This window comes from Micropterus salmoides, unplaced genomic scaffold (genome assembly GCF_014851395.1).
Source record: "Micropterus salmoides isolate LMB-PRFRI ecotype aquatic unplaced genomic scaffold, ASM1485139v1 Ms_hic_scaffold_10, whole genome shotgun sequence".
Lineage (NCBI taxonomy): Eukaryota > Metazoa > Chordata > Actinopteri > Centrarchiformes > Centrarchidae > Micropterus > Micropterus salmoides.
Genome location: NW_024040041.1, coordinates 13,214,922 through 13,232,925, shown reverse-complemented (window position 1 = coordinate 13,232,925; position 18,004 = coordinate 13,214,922). Strand labels below are relative to the sequence as shown.

General features: G+C 40.4%; 2 protein-coding genes and 1 long non-coding RNA gene across 20 annotated transcripts in view; 2 read left to right on the top strand and 1 right to left on the bottom strand.

The window, feature by feature from the left end:
- Window positions 1–202: 202 nt before the first annotated feature.
- Window positions 203–4,983, top strand: jpt2 (Jupiter microtubule associated homolog 2). Its single transcript, XM_038697368.1, has 5 exons — window positions 203–377; window positions 1,367–1,518; window positions 2,009–2,154; window positions 3,195–3,231; window positions 3,535–4,983. The coding sequence occupies exons 1-5, from the start codon at window positions 322–324 to the stop codon at window positions 3,798–3,800; spliced, it is 657 nt and encodes a 218-aa protein (XP_038553296.1). The 5' UTR covers window positions 203–321; the 3' UTR covers window positions 3,801–4,983.
- A 3,438-nt stretch (window positions 4,984–8,421) lies between these two features.
- On the bottom strand, window positions 8,422–9,808 carry LOC119886533. The gene is made up of 2 exons (XR_005441503.1): window positions 9,669–9,808; window positions 8,422–9,579 (listed from the first exon to the last, which is right to left on the bottom strand). It is a non-coding gene; the product is annotated as an uncharacterized LOC119886533 (long non-coding RNA).
- The window catches only part of mapk8ip3 (mitogen-activated protein kinase 8 interacting protein 3), a 33,171-nt gene continuing 24,663 nt past the window's right edge, over window positions 9,497–18,004 (top strand). For 13 of the 18 annotated variants that reach the window (XM_038697248.1, XM_038697230.1, XM_038697196.1 and 10 more), the window contains exons 1-5: window positions 9,497–10,483; window positions 14,615–14,735; window positions 15,437–15,507; window positions 16,238–16,329; window positions 17,099–17,122. In XM_038697248.1, coding sequence (XP_038553176.1) covers window positions 10,178–10,483; window positions 14,615–14,735; window positions 15,437–15,507; window positions 16,238–16,329; window positions 17,099–17,122 — 614 coding nt within the window. In that variant the 5' untranslated portion in view covers window positions 9,497–10,177. The remainder of the gene's footprint in view (window positions 10,484–14,614; window positions 14,736–15,436; window positions 15,508–16,237; window positions 16,330–17,098; window positions 17,123–18,004) is intronic. The other 5 variants (XM_038697239.1, XM_038697214.1, XM_038697263.1 and 2 more) reach the window with 1 other exon arrangement.

The window sequence follows — 18,004 nt, the reverse complement described above, 5'->3', positions numbered from 1 at the left end:
TATGTAAAGATTACAAGTGTACAAACACAAAAGTATGTGGATTTAGAGCTGTGGTGCCCGAGCAACAGTTTTATCTCTAAATACTTGTTAGTCCATCTTTGCTGGAGGGACCCCAGGTGCCGTGAAACGAGCGCCCCGCCTCACTCAGCAGATTGGAGGCGGCCCAGTTATATTCCTCCGTGTCACTGTTGGGTGGATTCACTGAAACCCTTCACTACGGAGTTTGGTTGGGCACACGCAGATAGGGGAAGTTGCTCGTCGTCCAGTTGGCAAACTGACGAAGTTGTCTTCGGAAACTTGAAGGCTCAAAACAAAACCACTATGACTTCGACGAACATGTTTCAAGGGTTGGATACTGGTACAAAACCAAGTTCCAGGTGAAGAATATGTAGTCGTGTAGATTGGTTATCTGTGAAAGAAATGGCCGACAGTCTCTTATTTCGAGTAACTTAACATTAGTCGGTCGCTCAGCTAACTTGGCGTCTCACTCTAGGTTAACGTTATCTGACAAGAGCTCGGTTAACGTTAGCTTTTCTGCACCCATACGTTCTCTGTTAATATTTGCAGACATAACACTAGCATGGTTTAAGTAAGGTAAGCCAAATATATGTGTCATCGTTCATCTTGAGCTAGCTTGGTTTAAGTTATCTTGCGTTAGCAAACTTCAGAGTCAAGAATTAGCTTAAGCTAACGGACCAGGCGTTGTCTAATGTGCTGCGCCTGCGGAAGTGTGAAAGCCCCTTCAGGCTGCTCTTCTTTGTACTCGCCAGCAACGGCGGTGTGGCCACATTGTTCTAGTTAAAGGAGGTCCAGTTTCTCCTTACAGACTCTGAAGTGTCCGTTCGTGGGTCAGCGCCTCTAAATAATCGGGTTCACGCCACGTTGTAACACTCGCAAATAACGTAACGTTATGCCGGTACGGTCAGATCTTAACAAGCTAAAGACAGCTCAGACGTATGGCGCCATTCCCGGTCTATAATCAAATAACGTGTCATTTGTGTGCATTGGCCCGAGTTATAGCCAGGTTAACTACTGTTTTCTGCTTGCTCTCCTTTATGTGTCAGTGCAAAAATGACATAGTTTGTAATTGTAAACATGAACCTCCATAACTCAGACATAATGAAAACATTCGTGTCTACACCTGTTCTCAACGAGCCTCTGAAAAGCATTAACTTTAATAAAATAGCTCAGTATATACAGTTCAGTCTCTTAAGATATGTTAGATGAATTCCAGGTAAACCAGTTGAAATCCCTCTGTCTCTATTTGAAGTCTGTCCTTACCAGGTCACACTTGCACAAGGTATTTGATCTAAATTAAACTGAAATAAGTTGGATATGTGGTACTATATTCTTTCGTCTTCTGCAGGGTGTTGCAGCCTCCTGGAGGTGGCTCCAGTAACCTGTTTGGCGGCTATGAAGAAGATTCTGCAGCATCAAGAAGACCTCATAAGATGGCCTCTAACGTTTTCGCTGCACCAGCGGAGCCCCAGAGTGTACCCAGGCGCTCCAATCCTCCAGGTCAGACACTCCACCTGTCAGGGCTAATAGATGTGCAGAGGCAGCACGGTCAGAGCATCTATCAATGTCCAGGGTGTGAAAACCGTTAATGTAATGTGATAATTCCACTATAAACACTTGTGCTTTTCTCTGCCTGAATGTAATCCATCTCCACAGTTTGTGTTATGTTTGCGGTATGTTTTCAGTCCAGTCTACTACTGAAAAATGGTCTGAGTTTTCAGACAGGGACTGCTGGGTCACCTTGACTGCCTTATCTGCTATTCTTTCACTGTGGTATTAGCATCCCTGAAGTGGTCACTGTATTGTGAAAACAGTTTATGACACTATAATTTTCTCGTGCACATGATGTGATGCTAAAGAGTGAGGGGTTATGAAGAACCACAGTATAGACACAGAGTTCATTCTGTTACAGTGTCATGACTCTGCAGGACCACCAAATAGGCAAACTGCTGCAAAACTTAACGCAAATCTTGATAATACTTTTAATTAGGTGGGAAGAGTAGCGGAATATTTGGGGATCCTGAACCTCCAGCTCAACCACAGAGACCCATACCTCCAGGTGGACCAACCAGCAACATATTCGGGGCTGCAGAAGATGCACCTGTTCAAAGCCGAAGCCACCCAAATAAGCCAAAGGTGCGTCATGCATGCGCTTTGCTTGGACTATACTTGGACTTATTTGTTATTTGGTTTGTTTTATTCATTTTCACTCCTGACACTTGATGATTAACACACCAGCTGGTGAGCTTTTTAAATGAATACTTCACCCCAAATTAAAAATGTATTTGTTGTGGACTTCCCACCATGCAATTAAGTGAATCAGTCAGTCTTTTCCGTGTGTCAATAGTGTTTGTGCAACCAGAGTATTGTTGGCTTAGACTGCAGGGTGTATTGCAAGGAATGACTTAAAGATTTTGGAAAAGCTTTTGCAGTTACAGTAACTATATTTGCTGGCGGAATAGGGGAAACTTCCCAATATTAACAGTATTCATGATGATGATGATTTTCTCGTCATAGAAGTTCAAAATGATGATGATGGGTGTCATCGTAGACTGTTTTAAAGCCTGGTAGTATGACCTGCGGGAAAAAACGACATGCCATATTATCCTTTGTTAAGGTATTGTTCTCTCTGTGTTCAAGAAGTAATTAAGCTTTTGTCATTGCATACAAAATAATTCATTTTTTATGTTTTAAAAAAACGAAATTAATCTGAATCGTAGGGGAGATTTGAAGCTATGAACTCGGTCAAACCAATTACTGCATGGCTAATGGTCACTGGCTAGCTATGACTCGTCCGATCCTTTACACAGAGCATTGTATGATCATAGAGGACAATGTTTTGTTCAGCCATATTACAGGATGTATTGACTACTAGGGTTGGGCTGACAGACGATGCCATCGTCCGTAGCCAATGACCGCCATAGCTGACAGACATCACAATGTTTAGCCGGCATTGTGATTTAACAGTAGCACAGTCTGTGGGGACTTGCTGGTTCAAGTTCAACACGGACTCTAAGGAGTATACATTAGAGGACCCTTGTTCATGGAAGTTGCATTGTTTTACAGGGTTTAAGCAGCTGCTTTAGCTTTATTCAAGTAATATGATGGGAACCTGTTAAGTCTTTTCATCGCTTAAACAGTGAAAAATCTGTTTTTTTATTTGTTTTTTTTAACAGGACAATCTAAGTGTGGGACCTGGACCCGAATCACCAGGTGAGTTTGATACTTAAAGGAAATGTCCATGTGAACTCTTTCTCGGAGAATTGTTTTATCAAGTCATCCTACTCACTGTAGCGTTGAAAGTGGGCCTACATCAGTTAAATGGTATTATTTTTAAATGTATTCACTGGTTAAACCTTTCCTGATATCACACAGAATTGACTCGTTACACTCTATTTCGATCTTTGTTCGACATTGACTTCACTACTATCTATCACAAATAGAAATGGGTGTTTACTTTTAGGGTATTATTCTTTTCGGAATTTCTGCTAGACATTTTCTTTTTCCATCTCCAAGCACCTGAAGCCAAGGTCAGCCAGCCCGAGGTGAAGGAGGAAGCTGCCCCCCCTCCAGCTCCCATGCCAGCCAAAGAAGAGCCTGCTGCTGTCTCAGCCCCTCCAGAGCCTGAGCCCTCTTCCTCCTCCTCCTCCTCCTCACCTCCCGTTGAGAGAGACGTGACTAGTGAGCTGAAGAAGCATGAGCCTCACCTGGGACCCAAGCCTCGCTCTCACAACAGGGTCCTCAACCCCCCTGGAGGAAAGTCTAGTGTGGTATTCTACTGATCAGCTGAACACGCCACTCCTCCCTGTTTGTGTGTATACACGCCTTGTCTGCTCCCCTGTTAATCTTCTCCCATTCCAACACCACTCTCCGCACGGTTATTTCACCTGTACATCTAAACACAGACCAGGAAGTTTTGTTCTTCACACCAGGTCGAATATGTCGTCCTCAACTTCTTGCACTTTCAGTATTTCTGGCTCCCACTATTTTTCTTCTTCTTCTTCATTGAAACCTGCAATCATACAATCATACAATCACCAACCAATCGATCAGCAAGCTAGCTATTAAACTAATCACTTGAACTGTGACACTGTTCAATCTCAATATTGCGGTTACTGTTTTCACTATTTCTGTGTTTAAGCATCTGTAAATGTAGTTTGGTGTAAGGCACAATTATTGGATATTTAAGACATTGTCCAAAGCTTTAAGCAGTCCTAAAATCCTGGTGTGAAAATTCATGACAGACATTTGCTCACATTTCAGGGTGTCTCAAACCTTTAGTGTGTACGTGTTCAGTCAGGAGGGGGTGAATAGATCGTCTCACCAATGTGACATGTAAAATGTTTCAGGGAGTTCCACTAGTACCACCTTTATGCGTTGCCAGATCCTTATTGGATGACCACATAAAACCTTTTTGTTTGGCTGTTTTTCAAAATGATACATTTTAGACGACAAATAATGACTGTATAATCAGAAGCCTTATGTCAACTCAGCATTGTTTAATCTTTCTTGCCTTCTCATGAATAATTCCCCCATGGTTTCCTTCTCTAGATGCCAAAAAAATTGACTTTACAAACTAAGATGAATGCGGTTGTTTACTCCCAAATGTTTCTGCTTCCTTAAAGAAATTCCATTTTGATTGTGTGCGATTGTATTGTGCAGGTACTTTTCTGCTTTGCCCTCATTGCTTGCTTTAACTAAGAACATGCCTTTTTTTTTGCTTGGGGTAGGCCTCTGTTTATGTTTTAAATTAAAACGGCTGAAGATAAATAAACCCTGGACAAGCGTGTGGCCTACCTGAGTCCAGGTGGGCTCATTGATAATCACCTTTTCACCCACTTCATGATGCACATTCATGGTCCTCTGCCAGCCTGTCCCCCATGTATTGATGTGCCTGGCAGGCAATGAGCGCAGCAGAAGAAAGAATCCTGTGTATTGCAATAAAACTGTTGTTTTGCATTTAGAGTTTGCTTATTTTGTTTACTTTCCAAAACCATAGAAATAACACTTCTCAGAATAAGGGTGTAGTAAGTGAAATGCTTAGTTTGAATTGACTTGTCATAAATGGACATGCCATGCATACCTTGTTAAATATTTGTCAGTGTAAATGTGACATACAAACTAAGTCTTGTGTGCTCCAGATTTATAATTAATTCTTGAATCACGGGTGCTTTTGTCTAGATTTGCCTGTTGGCAGCACTCTACAAGCTGCTTGTTGTAAAAACAAAATGACCTCTTAATGCCCTGGAGGAAAATGTAGTTTAAAACTTTGCAACTACACATTGGAATCTGAGGTACTACGTTTCATCTTCTCTTTTAAGGTTTAAAACAGCAGACAAAATGTTTGTACCTGCGACTATACAGATACTGAGAGGAGTAGGAGTCCTCTCTGTATGATGCCTGTATATAAGGTTTTACATTTTATAGCTTAAAAGAAAAGGATGATTGTTACAAATGCATTTCCTGAAACAAGACAGCAGGCAGGACTAGCTGTGTACAATTTGTAAGTTCACCAGCCATTTAGCTTATTTAAAAAAAATTAAAAAAAATGAAGCTATTACATGTTGTCAGCCTTGAAATTAAATTGTCATGCTCAGCATGCATCTATTGTGCTTACACTTGAGGGTAAAAAATGGCTTGGCATTGGTTTAGAATGAGTTCTGGCTGATCGCTTGGACGATTATGACCAGTCTTGAGTAACAAAAGCCTCTTTCACATGCAGCTTCTATGTCAGAGTTTAGAACTAATGTGAACAACAGAACAGATGAATAAGTGAAAACTATATGCAGATGTATAAGTTCAACCATGGTTACTGTGTGATAAAAGAGCAAACAGAAAAGCAACTTGTCTCATTTTGGGCAATAACATGCCACAAGTGATCAACACCACACTCACTCAGGTGTTAACAGTTATTCTGGCAGGTCAGGCAGACCTCTCGTTGGGTTAAAGGTCTGTGGAACTGCTATGGCTGCTGAGTTTATCTTACTCCTTACTATACTAAAAGCTCAAGATGTTTATATTCCTTTTCACCACATTCATAACGAGCATCCTTTGACTCGTAATACCAAATTACTCATTGAGTCAAGCTTCTGTGCAGAAAAAAGTTCTGTGCGAAGTAAAAATGTTTTCTGCTTATTTTAACTTATTACTGGAGTAATAACGGTAACGTTTTAAATAAGATGCTTAGCGAAGTACCCATTAACCCAAAAGTGAACAATTCATTGAAATAATATTTTACTGCAAAGAAAACTGAAAGCTTATTTGTGTTTCACAACTCAAACAAGGTTTATCCAAGTTCACGTAGGTCTGCTATGTCCACTGTTGGTGTAATACCAAGAAGTATGCCAACACCTCAAACCAAGGGAGGACCTTCAAAGGACCACCCACCACGTGAAATATAAATATCTCAGGATTTCACTGCCACCTACTGAACGAAATCAGGAGAACTGAAGCTTTATTCTGATGCCTGCTGACATTCAGACCTGTAGTCAGCGTTCATTATGATAGATAACCTTATTTAATGTTATGGTTAATTTTTTATTTATATTTAAAGTTCGTCTGATATGAAATATCTTGATTTACTACTGAAATGCATATTGTAAATTAATAATAAAAATCCCTTTTTCAATTTAAAGAGTTGGCTACAAGAGTTTTGTGAGTTTTGATCATTTAGACCTGATCACAGGTCTTTTAAAGTATGTGCTATTTTGACATGTTGTTGTACTGTTGGGAGTTAGTTGTTAAATATGGAGGTAGTTAAGGCTTTTGGAGCTGTGGGCCCTGCCCAGTTTTTCATGCTTCATTGAGGATGTTTTTTGTCTCCATTGTGAATCCCCTCCACAGCAAATAGCCCAAGCTACACTGACTCAAAGCTCAAGTGAAGGATGTTTGCTCTCAGCTCCTTGTCCTTTTTTTATTGTCTGGAAGTGATTTTCATACGCCGTACGCTGTCCTGTCTGTGGGGTCTTGACCCCTCTTATGTAAAGAGTTGACGACATAAATACAAGGTAGTTTATTAGTCATTATACAGCACAGGGCTGCATAACTAAATTAATTTTGTAGTTCCTTCATGCTACACACACAATATATTAAGTGTAGGCCTATATTAAAATGTGGTAACATATAAAATAAAATAAAATAAAACAGTATATACAGGTATTTACGTAGGCTACAGGTATACACCCCAAACATTCCACAGTGCATTTTTTGAATTTGCATCTGGGGTTGAATGTAAACAGCAGCAACCACATGATTATATGAGAGTTTCATCTTCATCTGTTGATGATATCACATGGAATTTAATATCAATATAATATTAATATTAATTATATTTTTTTATTAAAGATAAGGAAGGAACGTAACACAAGACATATATTGAATATCAGATTCTTATCAGGTTTCCTCTGATTCTGTGCTCAAAAGTTAATTATTCTCCTAATATCAACTAATGTGTCTTGATTTATTTTAACATCCATTTTGTTTTAACAAGTTCAAATGCAAACTGGAGATATAGCTCCCTCTTTATGCTAATCAGGAATGTTCACTGCAAGACGATTTTGCAACTCTGTTCATCTGTTTTGCAGAGTCAAGTGTATCCTCTTGCACCTGTACCTGATAAACGTCTGACCATGTGAACTGAACTCCAAGGACCTGTCATGGAGGTAAATCCATATTTTGCCTGTTTGGTTGGTAGGCATAAGCCACTATTGATCCAAGCTATTATTTATTTTAATTGAGCAGCACTCATTGCGCCACTCAGTAAAATTGGCACTTAAAAATCATATTTGGAAGCAAATAGCAAGTCAGGAACAGACTGCTGGTTCTAGGATTTGAAGACAATGATTTGGAAATGTAGGCCTACACATAAATTTCAGTTGGTTAAATCATTATTCTAAAGCACTTGATGCCTTTTTGCAGCCATCACGTTCATATTCTCATAAATTGACCCCTTCAGGCGTCAATGGGCAGAGTAAAACAAATCTAAATTGCAGATTAAAGACCCCCTGAGCAACACACATTTAAAATGTAGAAGATACTTGTTCGTGGCCAGTTCAGGCAATTTTAGCCGCGCTCTCAGGAGCTGCTGAAAAAAAGTTTCATGTACTTTTATTCTGTCAGGTGGGAAATAGTCTATCTATTAAAATGGACCACAACATTTTAACTTTTAGCTTTAAATTAATAAATTAACAAAGTTTTATAAACCATAGTAATGTACAATTGTTATTGTTTGTCTGGATTGTGAACTATTTTATTTAATTTTTGGAGAGTGCATTGTCATTATTATTAGTCAGGTTCCTCGCAGCAGGTCCTGCACTTCCGGTTTCATTTTCCTAAATAAAACCACTGGCAAGCATGTTGGTTATTTCATAAAACAAAGTACAAAAGACAGGGCTGTAACACATGTCCTCAGTAGGCCTATTGTTTATGGGAATTTGATATTTAGATCACTATTTAGGGAAACAACATTTGCAGAAAATATAACAGAACATGTAAATGAGAAAAATATAATGTCCTGATCAGATTTGTGTGGTTTCAGCATATTTCCATATTTTTCAGACAGTATAGAGAAGTTCAAACTATCCCAATTTGAAACGGCATGGGGAAGAAGATTAACAAACTGTGACATCCCAGACCTAAAATTTGTCATCTGAACCAGAATATTTGAGCACTGAACAAATCAATTAAGTTAGATCTTAAGAATGAAAACTTGTTAAAAAAAGGAATGTGATTATTTTCTAATGTCTACAAGATTAAGAGATTTCATAAAAGAGCTCACTAAGAATAAAGTAGTGTTTAAGGATAGAGAGCTTACATCATAAAACTAGTATTTTAAACATTGAAATGACTGAACTGTTTATTTAAAGGGGCACTCCAGCAAGTAAGCACTGCACTTAATTGACATTGGAACACACAAAAGAGACAAATTTAAAGAAGAAAGAATGGGAAAAAACTGTCAAAGCTGAAGTAGCGAAGGCTGAAATATCTTTTTAGTCCCTAGTATGGGTCAAGCTTCAGAAACTCTGAATCCTACATTTCCCATAATGCAACCAATAGCATTTTTTTGTTTGACCCTCCCTGTCTGGGAAATGCCCATCTGTTTCAAACTCTACACCCTCAGTTTGTCACACAGATTTTGTCATAAATGTGTTGTCTCCAAACTCAAACAGATAAACGGGATGAAAGCACTAGGGTTACTTTCTCAGACTTTAGAAAGCTCCCACCAGAGCAGCTGACACAGGGTGAGCAGTAGGCTATATCGTGACAAGTGAACTGGCCTTTAATGCGCAATATCGGTGGAGTGAGTGAGTAATGTGCCTTTGTGCCATCATTGGAAAGCTGCATAAAGTAACAATTTAAATCATCTTTATTTTGAAATCGTGAAGCTGGCTTCCGGTATAGTCTCTCTGGCTTGACGTAATGAGTCCGCTTGCTTGATGCAGACGGTGTGACGTCAGCCAGAGTCGGTCAGCTGGCTCCTCCATCTGAACAGCAGGGAGAGCCTCTCCCATAGGGAGACATCACCATCAACGCCCGAGCCTGGCCAGCAGCACCGGCAGCCCGCTGGAAGGAGGAACAAAACATGGAGGAAACGATATTATAGAGGCGGATCGGGCGTCGGCGGGATCAGGAGCGTTAGATTATTTATTTACCTATTTATTAATTTATTTATTTCCCCTGCCAGTAATGGCTGGGGTCCATGGCTGCGGCTGCTAAGAGGCAGGTGCAATATCATCGACGAAGCCATTTCGCTCCCCGGCATGGACTCAACGAGGGCCGATCCACAGGCCGGCCCACTGCACACCCACCGCTCCCCGGATCAGACGATTGCCGCGGGAGGAGAGCAATAGCTGGGCCGCTTCTGGAGGCGAAACAACGAGCCGCTGGTGGAAGAGGAGGGGGCCCTCTTGATATCCAAATATTAGAGCCAATATTTTCAGTACAGAGCTCAAGGTTATACACAACAACAGACAGCCGTCGTTCAGCGGATCTGTGCTGCTGCAAAATGGCATGAGTTTTCTGTATTTAAGGACTGTGACTACCCCCCTTATTCTGCGCTGAGCGGATCCAAACCTTGTGGGAGTCTCGACTTACAGGCCCGAAACACTGTTGAGCGCAGTCTCCTCATCTGGAAAAACAGAAGCCGGCTCCAGCTGCCAAGATGATGGAGCTGCAGATAGACGAGGTGGTCTACCAGGACGACTACGGCTCCGGCTCCGTGATGTCAGAGCGGGTGTCGGGCTTGGCCAACAGCATCTACCGCGAGTTCGAGCGCCTGATCCGTAGCTATGACGAGGAGGTGGTGAAGGAGCTGATGCCACTGGTGGTGAACGTCCTGGAAAATCTGGACGCGGTACTGACCGAGAACCAGGAGCACGAAGTGGAGCTGGAGCTGCTGAAAGAGGACAACGAGCAGCTCATCACTCAGTACGAAAGGGAGAAAGCTCTGCGTAAGCAGGCGGAGGAGGTGAGTGACCCCCCCGGCTCTGTCTGGGCCTCTGTGCCCGCACCATCCCATCATCATGCTGCCTCCTTCATAGTCACGGTGCCCTGTCTTCACTGTCTTCACTGTCAGCTTCAGACATGTGACTCATGTTTAGGCCTGTGACATGATTATTTTTAGTTTCAATGCACAGCAGACACTGCTGACAAATTTCACTCGCTGTCCCCCGTCAAGCTGTTAAAAACAAAACCTGAAACCCTATAATACAACTTAAAAGCCTGTCATACAGTTGTTATAGCACACCTGCTTTAGACATTACATTTAGACTAATTAATATCTAAATAAGTTAGTTTTTACTCACCAGGCATCCTCAGGTGTCAGAACAGTGTAGGCAGACGTCAGTGAAAGGTTTGTAGTAAAGTGTAGTAAATGAAAAAATACTATAAAATACCTCACCATTCAAGGAACAATAGAGTTTTTGATCAAAATGTGCTTTCCAGCGGATATTGAAGCAGTATCATACAAGCAAAGATGTTGAGGTCATTATACAGTCTTATAAAACAGACAAAGGAATATTTCTTTGGAAATTGTTTTTGAAATTGCAGAGTAATAAACGTAGTATGTGGGCTACCTGACACAAGGACATGCAAAGCAATATTAGTCATTTGTATAGTTCTACTTATAATAGGTAGTGTGCAGTCCAAACTGCCACAGCAAGACACTACTACTACTACTACTACTACTACTACTACTACTATGTCTGCTAATACTACTTACTGGACCTATTTTTACTGTTACAGGTGTAACTGTCACAACCACTTCTGCTATAATACTACCAGCACCTTTATTACCTCAACTACAACCACTAACTGGGCTTCCACCACTGTAAATGCTTATGCTACAACTATCAACAAATGTACAATACAAATTTCTGTTTTTACAATAAATATAATAACATTAGTAGTTATATTTTAGCGCTCTTTTATTATACCTGAGCTGACATGACCTGAGCTGATGTCTCATATGCAAATACATAAGCACACAATTTGCAAACACAAAGTAAGGACATGATACATTATATGGTGATGAAGGGACAGTCAGCAAAGCTTTGACAGACGAAGGGTGTAAGCATGACTCTCAGTGGGCGTTTATACTTGAAAACGCTGGAAGGACCGGGACACAAACAACAAAAGTGGACGTCAATATGGGGCTATCACATTACCAAGGCCAAACTCCGCCTCCAGCACATCTTTCGTTTTTCTTTTCTCTACCGCTGTCTTTCTCTGTCTTGTGTCAGAGCAGCCGTGGGATCCGGGAGGCATCATAAAGCAACTTTAATCCTCCTCCCATCCAAAGAGGCCTCTGCATATCACTGGCAGTCCTGCTAGTATCAGCTTAGTTCAGCTTTTAGTTTCATCATCTGTTCTCCCCGCTGTGTTTCCACCCTATGTTGGTGATCTAGTTTGTTTTCACTTTATGCTGTTAATTCAGAGAGGACTTGCTGGTCCATATTAAAATTTCATAGTTGGCATATATAATCTTCTTTTGACAGGAAGGTATTATAAAAATGTGATTGCAGTGTAAGTATTAATACCAGGACAGGTCCTGCAGGTGATTTTTTGTTAACACTGATAGCAAAACTGAAACTAAAAGTATTTGTATGATGACTTGCTGGTGAAGAAAAATAGGGAAATGTCATAATGAGCCCTTTGGATATACCCTGCACTCTTCTGTCTCTCATTTAAGGAAAAATTATTGGCAGCAAATGCTTAGATATAAAAACAGAGCAAGGTCTGTTTGTTACATGCCAGCGTGGTGTAATAATACAGTTACAGTAGGCCAACTCACCAGACAAGAGAAAATCATGTCACTTATCCACAATTTGAGCTATATTCCCCTTTGATAATACTGACCAACTCTGTGATATCAATTAGGTATTTAATCTTTATTTTCTGTATCCAGGGAAGCATAGTATATATATTTGTAATATTTCACTTTCCTTTGTCTGGACCTTTCCAGCTGGGTTTCATATTAGTCCACACCTATTAAATGCTGAGCTTTATTTATATTTTCAGCACTTTTATAAGTAGCAATTTTAGACTTCTAGACTTTATAATACATTAATCTTTTATGGTCAAGTGTGATTGATGTTTCTTGATTAACTTGATTTACTGTTTCTGTATGTTTGCAGGCAGCAAGAGAAGTTGATTTACAACTCTGAATGGAAGAAATAAACAGAGAGACAGTTTCATCTGACTATGAGGGGTGTAATGGGGGATGGGTCGACGTGCGAGGGGTGGGGAATCATAGGAAATCAATAGTGCACAGAGCACACTGAGGGGGGCCTGGCACTGTAACCCGATTTGTGCTTATGAGAAGCAGAGACAGAACAACAAAAGCAGAGAGAAAGAAATGGCCTGAGGTTTAGAAAGCTGCAGTGTGTGTGAGTAAACGCTCAGGCCAGAGACAGAGGAGAACAACAAGAAAAGGCAGCGTGAGAGAGAAACTCAGAGCCTGAAGAAAACAATAATACAGCCTCTCGCAAGACGCAGGGAGCAACGAGTAAAAAGCGGCTCAGATTACAAGGTGATTGGGCTCAAGCTAATGGTAAACAAAGCCACAATACCCTGTCTGCTCATGTAGCCATCACCGAGATTTCCACGATTACAGCGGGGTTAACAAATCCAGCCATTTTGTAGCATCTTTGTTGTTTTTCTGTCTTCTTAATGATACATCACTTTGTATCATTGACGTGCTGGTTTCACACTTCTCAGAGTCTGGTGCCCTATCTGACCAGGCTCTTTTTCCCTTCTCTCTTAATGGCCTACAGATTCAACATGGTCTCAAATTTGCTAACAATTACAGATTTCATATTATACTTCACATCATTATTTTCATGCTGTTGTCATTCACTCTCTGTGTTGTCAGTTGGACATATGACCACAGTGCAGTCAAACGCACTTAGCCATGGTTTGTCAGGGAAGCACACTAATGAAGTATTTGTACTGGACAGAATAACACAATATTACAGCCCATAAATACACACTGTGTCCTTCTACCTGTGTTTCCATATGTCCTTTAGAAAATGCACCACTCTGTTTTTTGATTGTCTAGCCACCAAACTAATGCATACTTTATGCTGTGCCTCCTTAACGCTGCATTTTAATAGCAAATATTCGGATAACGGATACAGGTAAAAGAAGTGGATAGAGGAGTGCATTTGAAGGGCGTCACTGTAGGACATATTCCCAGCCCAAGGGGATAAGACCAAGGATATTATTACAAGAAGCTGTAGTCTGCTGCTCTGAAGGCAGCACTACTGTAACGCATAATGGTGGTCACTAGTTTAAAGCCATTACATTTCTGAAATTTCTGAAAAAATAGATCACAAATCCTTTTGAGAAATCTGTATAGAGAAGCTTTTCTGTTTGTAAAGCTTAATGTGTGAAGCATTACATTTTTAGGACAAGAAAACAGACCATGCATTCAGATATTAATAATAAATGTTGTGAGAAATGGAAACTATAATTGCATGAAAAGTCAGATCCTTTATCTGATTGAAATGAGCTAACAAGGAGAGTAACATCTCTGCAATATTTCAGCTACAGTCATGGGTTAATTTTCCTGCTAAAATCCACTCTGCGTATGACAAATTAGTGGAGATTGTTGTTCTCCTCAGTGTTAGACATCAAAATTGGTCGTATCATACTGTAGGTCATCATATTGTAGCAACTGCCTTTTTGTGTGGTGCATATCTGCTGCATATTGCAGGGTCCATGGTCTCCCCGCAGTCAGAGGATTACAGTATTAAGACTTTGTGGACTTGCTGCACTGAAAAAGGGCGTCATTGTGAACAGCTTTATATTTAAAAAAACAGGCAATGTGAAAGGGAAGTAGGCAGCTCTGTGTTTTCCTATTTTTTCCTCACTCACTGAGTGTGTGAGTACACTGTGGAGCCAACAGAGGTATTTTATTGAGCCTTTCTGTAAGAAATTATGGCTTAAAAAAATCACACGTTTGTCACCTAAACACTGTTTTTGATATGAGCACAGCCACCTTGTTGTGTTGAAACCTGCACACGCACAATTTATAACTGTTTGTGAATGTATTTCCAGCCCTGTAAAGACCTATCTTTGCTCATGTGTCTTCCATCAGAAATTCATTGAATTTGAGGATGCATTGGAAGCTGAGAAGAAGGACCTGCAGGTGCAGGTGGATTTTCTGGAGCTGCAGGGGAAACAATTGGAGCTCAAGACAAAGAACTATTCTGACCAGAGTGAGTGGACAGACATCCTTACTACAAACTTGATATACTGTACGGGCAGCACGTCTGGCGTCTCTCGATGACAGTCCCAGGCAGAGCTGATATCAGGACCGTCATAGTGAGGCCCAAGTTAATTCCAGCACCATATTTAGAAGAAACTAAACACACAAAACCCATTAAAAACTGTTTTAGATAAGCACGCACATGTTTCAATTGACATCCAGTTGTGACTCTGAGTAATAAAAGACAAATGAAGTCCAAAACATGAGTGATGAGTGTTGAGACTAGTACCACAGTCCCGTGTCCCATGAATTTTCTTCAGATTCACAAATTTAAGAAAAAGTAACACTAAAGCTCAAGAATACATTTCCATTGTAATTATAACAGGAAGATGGAGAGGGAAGTACACACACGGTTAGAGGACATTTTATTTCTACATTAATAACTGAAACCCTGTGTTGCTTTTGTTCACTTGTCAGTACCTTATTAATACTGGTATGCGTACTGTCCGTTTGGTTTTGTTTACACTGGAGCAGGGCAAGCAGGTTACACATTGGTTTAAAAAAAACAATTTCATGGGTTATCATACTGCATGCAATTATCATGCAATTATATTTTATTGTCCAAGCCCTCATATTGAATATGCTGGCTCTACCTATCAGTGTCACTCCTGGGTTTTTCTGCTGTCAAACTGTTCTCTCTCTGTCTCCCAGTCACTCGGTTGGAGGAACGAGAGTCAGACATGAAGAAAGAGTACAACGCTCTGCATCAGCGCCACACTGAGGTACGAGCAAACATTCAACCCAACAACCTTTCTACCGGAGTCCCTAGACCTTTCATTTCTAAAATCCCTAATAACATTTCCATTGCTGTATCTCCAAAATCCACCAAACATTCACGCCTCTTATCTAATGGTAATTTGAATACTGTTGATATTGGCATCCTCAAGTACTCCAGCCATTATCTTAGTAAGGCAAAATATTCAATGTTTAAGGTTCAAGTTCCAGCTTTATTGTCATTATGCAACATAGAATTGCACAATGAAATGCACTCGTAGCTCCTTCCGCACTACAAACAAGAAAAAAGACAAGAAAATGGAACAAAGTATATAAAAGTAGCAATAAAGAAATTTACAAGGAAAATATACAGTTATGTATATACATATATACAATACACATAAAGGCCTACACACAATGAAAAATATGTGCAATATCAGTGTAATATATAAGAGTTATAGTGCAAAAAAAGACTAGGAAGTAGTACGAATTTAGTAAAGGAGCACACCTATGTTTGGCATGTTTCGCTTCTTTAGTCCATTAACTATTTCTGAAAAAACATGTCATTTTGTGTAACATTTACAGCAGTAAATACATAGGTTTATAATAAACAGCAATATGCAAAAGCCCTATTATGGTTCTTTGAGATCTATAATCTCACAATCTTATTGTCTGACAATGCAGGGGTATCTCTCATAAAGTATCTCTTCCTCTTTTCTCACATCTCGTGGATCACAGATGATTCAGACGTACGTCGAGCACATAGAGCGATCCAAAATGCAGCAGGCAGGGAGCAACAGCCAATCAGATGGCCCCGGCTGTGGACGAACGTGAGTGGTTTTAAGCATGCATTGGTGTGTGTCTGTGTAAAGGTCACGCGCACATATCTTTGTGGATTTGAGTTGTAACATTCACGCATCGTCTTGTTGCTGATGTTTCATGTTTTGTACTGAATGTATTGGGCTTTTCATGTGTCAACATGCTCATTGTGTTGATGCTGGCGTTTGTCAGGAGCCATTATGAACAGCTGGTACTTCCCACTGACAGAGAAGAGAGGAAATGTACAAAGAAACCTGACGGCTATTATTAGCCTTTTGGGAAGTAATTTGAAAATAATAGAAAGTTTGGAGTTTATTGCCCAGCTTGCAGTGTTCCAACCCATGAACACTAAATTTATATGAGCATGAAGCAAGACGCGGAGTGGGGCATCTAGTGCAGCTTCTGTAGCTGAACCGCAGATTAGTTAACATGTTCACTATACACGCAGTATCTTAAAGATCAAAATTCAGCTACAGTGTCTATTCAAAGGCATCCTAATCCTACAAATCTTCATCTACTGTTAAAAATTGAGCACTGAATTAGGCCCGAGTTTGCTTGAGATGGTTAGTGTTTTTCTTGTCACGATGGTGGCATTATAAACATTGATTAGGCTTTTTACTTCTAATAAGAATAAGAATAATCTTGTGCAGAATTGTGTATGTGTGTGTGTGTGTGTGTTTTCATGTGTCATGGCATGTTCCTGTCTCCTGTCTTTCTCTAATCAGTGTCTGTCTGTCTGTCTGTCTTGCTGGCTTGCTCTCTGTGCTGCTGTTTGCACAGTCAACGCCACACATGGAGGAAAAGGTAAATCCAACATGGTCCCACAACTGCCCTCACACCTCTCCCCTCAGCTCGACTGTCTGAACCAGCCTGCTTTGACTTGACATGTGACTTAAGAATTGCTGATGCCCCTCCCCATATTTTTGTCGTGCCTCAACTCCCTTTATACAGACGTATTCCTGTATGCGTTTGCTTTTAGTTATTGATGCTTGTGACAACAATTTATTATCGTAAGTGCATCAGCGATGTTGCATTCTAATAACAAATAATGAAATAAGGAATGGTTCAGGGGTCATGTGAAGCAATGCAATCCATATATTCCAGTTTCCTCCATCTACCTTCTCCTTTGTCTCCCTCATGCATTGCCAGTCAGCGTGTCTGTCTGCCTGCTCTGCTTGCCTTCTCAATCTCTCTTTCAAAAGTAAAACAATAAAATAATGCAAAGAGGAAGCAGTTATATAGATAGGCTATGTATTAATATTAAGCAAAGAAGAAATCTTCTGCAGTTCTTGTACTCACTCAGATGTTATTTTAACAGGAGCAAGTATAGCTGTGCATCACTATTGTTTTGTAGAGTAGCAGATGTAAGTAGATGTGGATTTATCATACAACATAAAAAAGGTATTTAATCAGCCATATAAGAAACTAATTCCTGTACGGTGTATTTGTAGGAATATCTTTGAACTTAAATTCGATCCTACAGTTGTGGTATTCTATATAATGTGTCTGTTTGAAGGACTTGCATCTGTATCCCTAGTAAAAGCTCTTGAGGCAAATGTGTTTGGCCTGGTGGACTGGGCTGCATGCCCTCAGAGCCCGTGTCGCTTCCCGCTGCCGGGCCTGTAAATCAGCCGTTTTGCCTTTCCCCTAGAATCTCTTATCCCTGTCTTGCTCTATTTCCATATT

Excerpts from the sequence above, each read along its gene's own strand:
- jpt2 (XM_038697368.1), top strand. The coding sequence starts at position 322 with ATGACTTCGACGAACATGTTTCAAGGGTTGGATACTGGTACAAAACCA. Across the intron at positions 1,519-2,008 it reads CAGGCGCTCCAATCCTCCAG|GTGGGAAGAGTAGCGGAATA; the intron begins GTCAGACACTCC and ends ACTTTTAATTAG. Across the intron at positions 3,232-3,534 it reads ACCTGGACCCGAATCACCAG|CACCTGAAGCCAAGGTCAGC; the intron begins GTGAGTTTGATA and ends TCCATCTCCAAG.